The sequence below is a fragment of the Pseudopipra pipra genome, chromosome 6, assembly GCF_036250125.1.
Source record: "Pseudopipra pipra isolate bDixPip1 chromosome 6, bDixPip1.hap1, whole genome shotgun sequence".
NCBI lineage: Eukaryota > Metazoa > Chordata > Aves > Passeriformes > Pipridae > Pseudopipra > Pseudopipra pipra.
In genome coordinates this window covers 34,835,492-34,848,340 of record NC_087554.1, presented here as the reverse complement: position 1 = coordinate 34,848,340, position 12,849 = coordinate 34,835,492, and the positions used below count along the sequence as shown (strand labels likewise).

Below are 12,849 nucleotides of genomic sequence, written 5' to 3'. Positions count from 1 at the left end.
TTGTTAATCTTCAGCTAAGAAGTGTATGACACATAACAAAAATGAACTGCAAAGATGCAGAGTTCAATTTTGCCCCACTGTTTCCTGACTTGCATACTTACAGTTTACATGCAACTTAGAACAGTCTCCAAGTTGCCCTAATGTTATACATATTTTTTTCTGGCAATGGCTAGGGAAGCAACAACAATAACTTTTATATTTGTGATGAGGTTTCATACACAAGAATGGGCATGCCAGTGGCACTGGAGTACAACTTGCTTGCTTTCATCTACAAAATATTAGTGTCCTAAGCACTCTTCCATACAGCACCATTAATGACCTCTTCCTCCTGAAGAGCAAGTTTTATACTAAGGATTTCTTTTTTTCTATAACTATGATGTTTCCTTTCTGTTACTCTGTCAGTATATCTGTAATTTTAATATTAAGCATAGAATGTGAAAAAAAATTAGGTTGGAAAGGGTTGCTAGAGTCACCTAATTCAACCTTATGCTTAGAGGAGGACTAAGACATTAGAACAGTCTGTTGAGAGTCTTGTGAGTCAGGTTTTGAAGACCTGACTGCTACAACCCTGCCAGTGCTGCCTTGTATTAAGTTAGCCTTCACTGCCGCAATGGTGAACTTCCAATTAACATTTAGAATGCTGACAATCATGACCTCTAGTTACTTCTTTGTAGATCCACTATGTAGTCAGTCCCCTTCCTTCATTGCTTCATGGGACTATTCTGTCCTAGCTGCAGGACTTTTCTGTTATTTCTGTTCAATTTCATGAGGTTTTTGTTATTGGTTGCCTGTCTAGGTACCTGCAAATGACAGCCTTGCCCCTCCAAGGCATTAAGCACTATCCAAATTACTGTCATCCACAATCCTGCTAGACATGTTATTGTCCATGTAGTTGACTAAAATGCTAACAATATCATCCAAGTATCAATCCCAGAGGAACATTATTTAGACTGGAACCTTCAGGTATTCTATCCCCATATTACTAGATATGGCATAACTTAATATACTTTTGTTGAATCACAAAAGGAAAAAGATAGGAAGAAAGATACTGAGTTAAGATAGTGCAGAGGAAAAAAATGAGAAAAAGATGCCTAAAGGATTGTTCGAACTGGGATTGGACAGCTCTCAGAGGGAAAGAGCTGAGGTCACAAGGAAAAGCTAAAAGGTTCAACAGACATAATCAAGTAATAGATGCATATATGTTGGTATGTGTATAAAATACATTATGTCACCTTGAACAAATATTGTAGAATGTGAGGTATGATAAATTCTACTGTGGCAGTTTATTTGTTCATATCTAGATAGAAAAACATTAAGAAACTTTTTCAAAGCAAACCAACTGTATGTGCGAATAGACTTTTAAATTACGTTAACATACTAGAAGAACATCTCGTATAAACACTGTCAACTTTCCATGCATTCTTAGGCAACAATTTGTGGTTAGTGTTTCAGCTGCGTGGGGCTTTTTTTTAAATTATTTTTAAATGAACTATGCTCACAGTCCACAAATACTCAAAGGATATTTTCACAAAATAAATAATCATGAAAGGTCTCAGTATAAATTTCTCACCAGAAATACTGCTTTGCAGTGCATCTTCATGTTTAACTCACTAATGTAGAGCGGTGCTGTTTGCTTTTCTGAAACATTCCAGTTGCTGACACAGACATTAAGACTGGTGGAGCCGGACCAAGGAAATCATATTAAATGACTTCAGGTTTTTCTTTTTTATAAGAAAGTCAGCCTTACTGTATATTCAAACAGTTCCTGTCTAGTTCTTACAAGTAGAAACACTAAAGATGTTTTTAAAGAATGTTAATCCCAGAAGAGAAGGAATGTTAATCCCAAACGAGGAAGATTTTTGCTATAAATACTTTGAAAATCCTAATTTCGTTCTGCCACAGTTGTTTGGTGTCTATCAGACTAAGGTTAGGACATTCTCCTAGCAAATTTAAAATTTTTACTTTTTGTTCCCATAGCACTGTTGGCAGGATCCTGCAAAGTCCTTACAGAATTGAAATGATGTTCTGCTGAGTGATTTTTGAGCTTGAAGTATGAATTCCATAGTTTGCATGAACTACCTACATCTTTCCACTGCTCTTACATGCCAGTGCACATCTATCCCAACTTGCAATACCCTGATTAATTAGTCTTTGGTCTATTCTGAACTCAGCAAAAACACTGTGCAAAAATACATGATGATTCCCCAGTGTCCAGAAAACTTCATATTGGACTGAAAAGACAAAAATTTAATTGTCCAGTTGTTGTCAAACAAAAGATAATCCAACTCTACAGATACACAACATAAGGGTAATAACCATTTACTGTTTTAAGATCATTAAGCACCTGTTAATCAAACATTAAAAAATTATAAACATTTCATCATAATAAAATTATTATAATTTGAAATATTTTTTTATTATAAAGATAAAAAACCTGACTTTTGTTCCTTCCCTAATTATTCTGAAAAATATATTCCATTCCTAAAATATACTGAAGTGCTTACTTCGCTGGTGAACTTAAGAGTTTAACACTTACCTGTCCATACATAGGCCCAGGAAGTTCTAAAAACACACCTAAAGTAGATTTTAATTTTGGAAAATTCATGTGTAAGAAGATACAAAACCTCTCTCTTCCATTAATAAATTTTCAAATTCAAATACACTGTTTATGTGCTTATGCACTCTTCTATGATGTATTCTTATGAAAAGGTTTTACAGGTTATATCCTATATATGCTATTTTAGAAAGAAAAACATTTAAATATTAAAAACTTTTACTGAAATGTTTACTTGTTCCAGTACATTTGACACGTATTGGATCAAGCTCTGCAGAATAGAAATATGTTACCAAAAAGTCAAAAGATTCTTAGCAAGACAAAACTGGGATGTTTAATATTGATACTCAGATGAAATGCATTGTTGGTAGTAGTAAGGAAAAATCTGCAAAGGAAAATTAAAAATACTGCTGTGGCATGTATCCTACCATTCCCCATATATGTGTTTGTGGACTAGAGACAGAACATAGCCATAAACGATGACAAGTGAGTGATCCTCTAGCAGAAGTTCAACTTTTCACTACTGTTACTTTACTCCTGTGGTAATCAGTTTTTAAAAGTAAAAATACTTATTTTACACCTTAAAGGAAAATAATGTTGCTTGATTAAAATGTGCCTTTGGGGGTAAAAGAAAATAAAGCAAAACAAAACACACCAGTGGAAAGTTTTCCCTAATGTTTCATTTGCTGATCAATGTTACTGGTTACACTATATTTGAAGAGATATGAACCTTCCTTTGGGTATGCTAACTGTCCCATACCACCAGAAGATCTGGCAGTGTCTACTTATTGTCCATTTGCAGCATAAGATTGTTCACTGGGTTACTGAAGCAATTGTCAGTTCACTCCCTTTTCCAAATTTAGTTGATGCCAGTTCCAGGACATAAAGATTAGTCGCAATGTTGTATTAGAAGAGTTTCTCCAAATAACAAAGATGCAAAGCTTATTAAATTTTATCTTTGCATGATTATGCATGACATGATACAATTATGATCATTAAGGTGTAAGACTGAATGGAATAAAGCCTAATAAACCAAGAAAAATGGATATACACAGATGATAAAAACCCACCCTCCTAAAAGAACAGAATTCATAGAGTAGCAATCCACCAACATTTCTTCCTAAAAATATAACAAATTCTGCATGAGCTTCTGAAGCAAAATACTATTCCTGAAATTTTCTGTAAAATAGTACAAAAACAAAACAAAGTAAAATTTCATGGCCATTATACTAGGTGGGTTTGCAGACTCAAAGAAGTTTCAGGAAATTTAAACAGATGTCATACCATGTCACTCAGATCAGTCTGCACCAGACTGGACAATGTATTACTCAAGAGGAATATTGGTAAGATAAGAATATATGTATATTTTGCAACAGAAAAGGTTGAGACAGTTCACTAGTTGTCAGAATGGTACTAGCTGGACAAGAAATACAATATTAAGAGGAAATCTTTTTATGCAAATTTTGGTCCACTTTTCCATGATACTTTACTGTCTCCATTTCATACTTCTAAATAATATGTAATATTCTGTTCAGTTTGTTATTATTTTGGAAAAAAGAACAGTCCTTCAACCTTGCTTTTGTTTTAAATGGTTAGGCAGTACCACAAGCCTCAAGAAGGATTTCATTAAATAAGCATTTTAGGATTGACTTACCTATAAAAAATTTGAGCTTTAAAAAGAACATTGAAATAGCCTCAGCTGTTCCTAAATTCTGTTTATATCCTAGGCAGATTATAAAAGTATATATGTGACACAGTTTTTTTGTCTAATTACAATATACAACAGAAGTATGCTGTTTTTCAGATTCTCTGCAAAGAATACTTTAACCAGTTTTGTTATCACAAAACAAAAGACAGATGAGAGTTAAGTTGTCTGTAAGTCTTAAAAATATAAATGCAAAATGCTCATTTTTAATTTTGTTTCTTTTTTTTACACATTTTCTTTTGCACATTCATATGGGGGAGAAAGAGACTTTATAACTGTATTCATTTCAGTAAACGGACATATCGTTCCCATGAAGTAACAAAAATTCCCTACCTTGATGGACTGACTGTAAGGTCCTATGCTAGCAGGTGCCCAGTGGGAAATGCTCTGTACATGCATGACCAGCTTTTCATCATGTAACACATCATCTGTTGCAATGTCGTACTTATGTGCAAGGCAGTCAATGCAAAACAGTACTCCATCAGGTAACGGGATTTCAACACATACTCTGAAAACACAAGAGAATTATTTTTTTCAAACAGTAAGTTTGCTTGCACCAGCCTTCAACACTGATTTTCCATGTTTTTTTGGTCCGGCCCGGCCAGTATGTTAGGAAATTTTGCCAAGAACATATAACAAAAGTTAGGGTATCACAACAACCTGCTAGGATTAACACTGTTATCTGCTCTCCAAATAATGATCAGCTTCAGACTTCCAGCAAGATAATTTCCATTACCAAGGAGAAACTAGCAACACAGCCAATGGCTCATTTATTTTATTTTATTTTTAATGTGTATTACTTTATTAAGAATTCATCAGTTCTTTTTTAAAAAAACCTTGACCGCGCTACTCTGGAAATGCCAGATAAGTAATGCAAAGCAGTCTTTTTTGACATTTGTCACTGAATTTGCTTCCAGTGCTTGGTCTAGAGGTTCAGTTTCACTGAATCATGGAATCACAGAATGGGTAAGAATTCATCAGTTCTTTTTTAAAAAAACCTTGACCACACTACTCTGGAAATGCCATTCAGCCAGTTCTCAACCCAGCTCACTGTCCACTCATCCAGTCTGCACTTCTTGACTTTGTCGGTGAGGATGTTGTGAGAGACAGTGTCAAAGTTGTCTGAAAAAGCAGCAGCTTATAGTTCCTTTACACCCTTCTCACGTTATCATGTAATACTGTGCATATTTTTCTGCTATACTTTAAGTTGCATGACCAATACACACATATGACAGGGCTGAAAACCTGCTTCAGCACTCATTTATAAAGTTCCTTTTTGTTTCCTCTCAGGAAGACTGAGTGGACAGACAGACAGTCTGTTGCATGCGGCCAGTGAAAAAGCAGTGAGTTTGAGGGTGCGTGTGTGGAAATCAACATTTCAAAGCCTGAAAAATAATTATGTTTGCAGTCCATGCATAAAAAAGCCATTCAGCTCCCAGCAGGAATCCAACCAAAAATTACCTGTCTTTACATATCATGTAACATAGCCTTATAAAATTCTTCTCATCTTGTTTATTTCTTCCAAGCTATATTCTTGCTTATTTCTTCTAAAACTATGTTTATCCCCATCTCTCACATGCAAATATAATATTTTTTTCCTCATTACTATTAGCATAGGCATGGATGAATGGATTTTCTGCTTGGGCTGGTAAATTTTCAAGACAGTTTTGCTAATTTAGTGCAGATCCACACTCTTGAGTCAGTGCTTCCAGCATACTGCTTGTGAGAACTCTCACAACCAGGTCTCTGCGCAGAATGCAATAATGCAACCATGCAAACTGCTGTATAATTTTTCTTCAGGACAAAATGCAACATAAATAAATATGCGACATAAACAAAAATGCAACATAGATGAAATGATGTGGAAATGGACCTCAGGGTCCTGGTTGATGGCAAGTTGAACATGAGTCAGCAGTGCCCTGGCAGCCAGGAGGGCCAACCATGTCCTGGGGGGCATCAGGGAAAGCATCACCAGCCGGTCGAGGGAGGGGATTGTCCTGGTCTGCTCTGCACTGGTGCCACCTCACCCTGAATATTGTGTGCAGTTTTGGGTGCCACAATATAAGAAAGATATTAAGCTATTAGAGAGCGTCCAAAGGAGGGCAACAAGGATGGTGAAGGGTCTTGAGTGGAAGCTGAGCAGCTGAGGTCACTTGGTCTGTTCAGCCTGGAAAAGAGGAGATTGAGGGGAGACCTCATTGCAGTCTACAATTTCTTCGTGAGGGGAAAAAGAAGGGCAGACACTGATCTCTTCTCTGTGGTGACCAGTGACAGGACCTGAAGGAATGGCATGAAGCTGTCACAGGAGATTTAGGATAGATATTAGGGAAAGGCTCTTCACCCAGGACGGTTGTTGGGCACTGGAACAGGCTCCCCAGGGAAGTGGTCATGGAACCAAGCCTGCAAGAGTTCAAGAAGGATTTGAACCACACTCTCAGTCACATGGTGTGATTCTTGGGGTTGTCTTTTGCAGGGCCAGAAGCCAGACTTTGATGATCCTTGTGGGTCACTTCCAACTCAGGATATCCTATGATTCTATGAAATCTGTTTGTTCTATAAAAATAATCATAAAAAAGCCATTTTCCTGCAACTTTCTAATCTTTCTACCTGTCATTTTACTGATGGAAGACTATGTGGATGGCTACTGATTACTCCCTGAAGGTACACATGGCCAAAACTCTCATTCCTCTGTGATTTAGTAATCCTGGCCTACAATAAGCATCTTGAAGAATCCTCCTCCTGACTTCTTTGAGTGTGACACCCAGACAGTGCAGGGGAATGTCAATCTACGATTATCTTAACAATGTCTTTCAAATATTTGTCTTGCTATACTTAAAACTCTCATTTTTCTACTACACTTTATATTCTGTAATAAGAGTACAAAATATAGTATTTTACATTAGAAAATTGCTAAACAGTTGGTTTTAAAAATATGAAGAAGATAAGAGATATGACCTCACTGTTGACCCTGCTCTGAGCACAGGATTGGACTATATGACCTCCAGAGGTCCCTTACGATCTGTATTAACCTATGACCCAAGTGGAATTTTTCAAGCTATAGCAATTGCATTCTCAGCATATTATCTCAGATGCATAAGAACACAAATTACTGTAAAAAGAAACAAGTCCTCATAACAAAGGCAATAAAAAAATACAAATAGAAAACTAGTTTTAACACACAACTAGAAAAAAAAAAGAGCAAAAATTTCATGGGCTAGGTGTTTGTTATCCAATTTCCAATGAAAAACAAACCCACCACACCCAAATAACACAGGAGTTGAATACTGCACACCTAGACCATCAAGCGATGTCAGAGGTAGACTTAGATACAACATACAAGATTCTGTACAACAGATATTAAAAATACTATGCTTTGGGAATCTATGAATAAGTGTTAGCATCAGTGTAATTTCTTTTCACACTGGCATTCTTACTGAATGTGTAAGTGCACTAAAACTGATTATCTAATGGAAACACAAGAAATTAAGAACAACCACATTGGATCACACCTCATGATGAGAATCTAAAGCAACTCCTCAGCTAACTATTTTGGGTTTGTATTAAATAAACAGAACAAGGTAACATTTGTCACAAACACCTAGAAGTTTCTAAACATAATCACTTTAAGGAAGACTTAATAATCATTGCTACTAAGGCAGCAGTAATCCTTTTGACACTGTCTCCTGTAACATCCTCAAAGAGAAGCTGATGATGTACGGACCAGAGGAGCAGTGAGGTGGATTGAAAACTGGCTGAACAGCCAGGCCCAGAGGGTGGGATCACTGGCACAAAGTTTCAAAGGTGAATATCCAGGAGTCTATACTGGGTCCAGTCCTGCTCAACATCTTCAGTCATAATCTGGTTGATGGGACACAGTGAACACTTGGCAAGTCTGAAGACAATACAGAACTGGGAGGAGCAGCAGATACACCAGAGAGCTGTGCTGCAACCAAGAGCAAACTGCAGAAACCTGACCTAAAGTGTGCTGTTTGAATGTAGTCCCATGGTTCAATTCCACTGAGCAATAATGTCTTTGGTATAATTCCTTTTCCAATTGCAACAAAAAATTGAAATAGTCACAGACAATGGAACAAAAATTATAACTATGGCATTACCTAGTACAGTGCCATCGGGAAGTTTCACCTGCATCTATACCTATAGCAGAAATTTAATTGCTTATTTTAAGTGAATGCTATGAGGAATCTCTTTCAAACTAATGAAACATTTTTAATTGCAAACACAGACTTCTTGAAAATATCCATGGTAATCAATTCACCTCTACATGAGTAGACTGTAGTATGATTTAATTTTAAGGAAATGTTACATCTGTATGCCTCAGCCCTTATAATAAAAGAATAAATATCTTTAAAATATTTCAAATAATTCAAAAATATCCCAAATCTCTCAGTTTACTACTGTTGAAAAAGAGTGCAACTGTGCTAAATTTTTAAAGCTTTTTATACCTCATCATTATAATTATATAGGCACTTGATCTGGAAGTCAGACTAAAGCTTACAGATGGAATAGAAATTTCTGGTTTTGCCTAACCAGGGATAGCTTTTCAAGGTGAAGCTTAAAACCAGTATCTTTGTGGATCTTTCACCTACTGCTTATTTTTTCAATATATTTTAAAGGTAATATCTTTAATACCACTACGCAACTGAAACTAATCTCTATTTAGCACTTAAGTGTCTACAGTTTCAACACTTTTTTTGAGGGCCACAGTTGCATCAAGACATATTGATAACCAAAATCTTAAATTGGGTAGCACACCTGTAGCTATGAGAAAACCTACACCCTTACTCGAGAATCTTTTAAATCTTCCTGTGAGAGAAACGGGACCCAAAAATGTGAAAAGATAAATGTGAAAGAAAACTGTAACTGAGACATCTCATTTTGGAGCTGTTATTAACCCCCCTAAAAGCCAAACAGAGTTTTGTTGAGAAAACAAACTCTCTCATCAAAAACAATTCAGAAGAATCCCAGGTCCTCAATTGTTGAAGAAAGAGAGTTGGTTGCCTAGCCAAAATTCCTCTGAATCTTCAGAAGGCTCTGGATAGACCCTTACAGTGATTCACAGGCTAGTATAAATTTCAGAAGTCTATGAAAGACAGTTGAATGGGAGGGGAGCAGAAAGAAAAAACGGGTTGCATAAACAGGCCTATCATTTTTTAACTTGTTCTGTTTTCACTTTCTTCTGTCCATAAATTTTATTCTGTACTTAGACCTCTCCAGACATCTGGCAGCTTAGCCCCAGTAGAAACTTCTCACGCGCTTGCAGATATTCCCATCTTGCACATGCCCACCATACAGCTGCATATCGAGCCTACGATACACACGTGGCAGACACTGCTACTACAGGACTTCCCTAGAACGTAAGAACTCTGCACGGGATAGTCATCCTCCAGGTTTATTTAAAGTTATTCTGAATTCTTTTTATGTGGTTGCCTTCAACTCGACCATCAAGCGTATTTACATGTTTAAAGGACTGCATGTAATTGAAAAATAGGTTTAGCAAATAAAAATTAAAGTAAACAAATAAAAATCCTGAAACAAATCTCAAGCAAGTGGCCGCTTTTGTAATTTTGCAATATTCTATCAGTTTTAATGGGATTTTATTATCAAGTAACATCCAATATCCAGAAAGCACAGATGTATCACTGATAAATAAAATGAAAAATATATGATGACAATAACCACTGTGATATTTATTCAACTTCCATATAAATTCACATTTTCAGAAAATAGCAATAGCTGTATTCTATAGGAGTACTTCTAAAGTTTTGAGTCTCCCTTACATACGACCAGATTTTCAAAATCGCTCAGCAGACAGGAGCTCCCATGGAGCAATGAAGAACTCAGAAAAATAGAAAATGTTATGAACTTCAATCTCAATATGAAAATACGGTTAGTTAACTACCAGTATAGAGAAAATAAAGCATCTTTGTTTCAAAGTACTGTCATGTTGAGCCTCCTGAATGCTAGCTAAATGAAGAAGGTAGTTAATTTTTCTGAACAGAATGATTTTCTGTAATCAGAAGGAAGGGAATAAACAAAAGACACAGGAATAAAAATTGTGTGTAGAGCTAGGAGACAATTAGGAACAGCCACCTTTTCTACTTAGCACAGAAAACAACGGAACTGTGAACAGACACATTGCACAGAGCTGAAACCAAGAAGGATGGCAAAGTGGTGGTGAGGTGCCAAGGCAGTCTTGCAGGGTTTCAGACCCACCTCTGTGATTTCCATGTACTAAGGCACTGTATGTACATTTTGCAAATTACAGTAATTAACTTTTGGAGTCTCTGAGCAGGAGGGAAGGCTGGTCAAGCACACAGACAAAGAAGGATTCAGCTGAGAATGTAATAAACTGAACTAATCACTTGGAACCTGCTCATCTTTAATCCGCTTTGGTCTTCCCTCCCGGGAAGGGAAAACACCACCAGTCAAACTGGATTGAAAACTGGATGAACAGCCAGGCCCAGAGGGTGGGATCACTGGCACAAAGTTTCACAGGTGAACATCCAGGAGCCTATACTGGGTCCAGTCCTGCTCAACATCTTCATTCATAATCTGGATGATGGGACACAGTGTACGCTTGGCAAGTTGCCAGCCACATGGATCTTGACAGGCTCAAGAAACAGGCACACAGGAACTTCATCAAGTTCAGCAAGGAGAAGCTGCAAGTCCTACAACTGGGGAGAAAGAAACCCAAGTTGCAGTGTATTTTGGGGGCCCACTGGCCCAAAAGAAGCTTTACAGAGAAGGACTGGAGGTTCCTAATGGACACCAAATTGAACATGAGCAAATAATGTGCCCTTGTGGCAAAGACGGCTGATGATATCCTGGGATGCATTTCTGAGAAGCACTGCAAGCAGATCATGGGATGCAAATGAAAAGGAAAAACAAATAAAATCCCAGCAATATAAAACAGTTGTCAGTTCACTCAATCCACAGAGAACTAAGACTTGCAAACAATGTATTATCCTTCTGTAAGTCCAAATGGGGGGGCATTTGTAAGCCTTATGATATATAATAAGGCAAGAATTTCTAACCTTAGTGTTTTTGACTTGAGAAGCTGTGATGTGATTACTCCAAAAGGCAGCAAAACTCTGCTTCTAAGTCTTTGAGGCACAAACATTTGGTAAAATGCTTCACAAATATGGCAACAATAATTCAGTGTATTACAGTGTATCATAAATATACTATAGTAGTAGTCTAATCCTACCTTGCTGGTGGACACAAATCAAATTCTGTCTCATAAACTGAGTTTATAACACTGAAATGTTTCATGCTCTTCATATACAGATGAACCAAAATAATATCCTTCAGTTTCAATCCCTCTGAAGTCATATTAGCTGCAGGATAAAAATAATATAGCTGTTAGAGAGAGAATATTTTAAATGTGTGTAGAAAGACACAAATCCTGGTTTTGTTCAGCAAAACCAACTGGTAACAACATGACTGAATACTTTGCAATATACTTTTTCCAATATAAAGCTATTGTTTTTATTAAATTCTTTCATGTTAGTTTTCCAAATACACAAAACAGAATACAAAATAATCTACTCTAAGCAGTGGTAAATTCTTGCCCCATGAAAACACATCATGCATTCATGCATGCAGATATGTTACAGTGCAAATTACTTGCATCCGTAAGTTTTATTATCTCCATGTGGGGGGCAGGAGCTTCATTTTATGACAGCTAGGAATCTACAAAGGACTTTGAATCACAAAAGGACTGAACTGAAAGGGACAATAAGAGGTCCTTCAGTGCATCACCTTCTTCAAAGAAAAGATCAAATATTTATATGCTATTCCAGAGGGATGCTTGTCTAAGCTGTTTTTAAAGACTCTCACTGCAATAATAATCTTCACATAAAAAAAGAGTTATGAATGGCAAGACAGACAATAGGAAACAGAAGTGGCCACAGGAGAAATGAAGGAAAGATGAGAGCAGAGGAAAGCTCAGACAGACAGCTAAAGAAAAGATACCAGGAAGTCAAGATCATCTGAATGTGTATGCATAGAAGATTCCAGTCATAGCACTCAGGGAGAATGTATTACTCTTATATAGTCAATCATGTAACAAGATATGTGATCCGCTCTGCAGTGTGGATCTTTTGTAACTCATGAGCAATAGAAACTAAATGAAGACAAAAGCTTTTCTGAATATAGAACATATATAATAAGAGAGTACTACGTCACCTAATTTAAATAAGTCATGTAAAGCTCTTCTCAGTGTAATTTTGGGGATCTTGGCCTTTAATGTTACAGTGTGTACATGTATATACTCATACATTAGTTTTCCATTTGAGAAGTACAAGAATATAAAGACAATCCCTGATGGTTGTTGTCTTAGTGAGAAACATAGTTTTTGTGTAAAACTTTTCAGTGCTTTTAAAGACAGTTCAGGAATTTGCACACTTTCATAAAGATTAGTTTGGTCACAATAATACTTATTTTTTTTCTAAATATCTCAGCTTTACTGCCATACTGCCATACTTGGCAATCTGAAGAGGGTAATTCTTATTGACAGAAAAGTCACAAGTCAGAAGTGTGCACAAGGGATATAAGAGCTTTTTTAATT

General features: G+C 36.6%; 1 protein-coding gene across 1 annotated transcript in view; it reads right to left on the bottom strand.

Annotated features, from left to right (window-relative positions):
- The window catches only part of DPH6 (diphthamine biosynthesis 6), a 198,113-nt gene that overhangs the window by 106,184 nt on the left and 79,080 nt on the right, over positions 1-12,849 (bottom strand). The window contains exons 11-12 of the mRNA XM_064658507.1: positions 11,488-11,617; positions 4,593-4,767 (exon numbers count right to left, since the gene is read on the bottom strand). Of these exons, the coding sequence (XP_064514577.1) occupies positions 4,593-4,767; positions 11,488-11,617 (305 nt within the window). The remainder of the gene's footprint in view (positions 1-4,592; positions 4,768-11,487; positions 11,618-12,849) is intronic.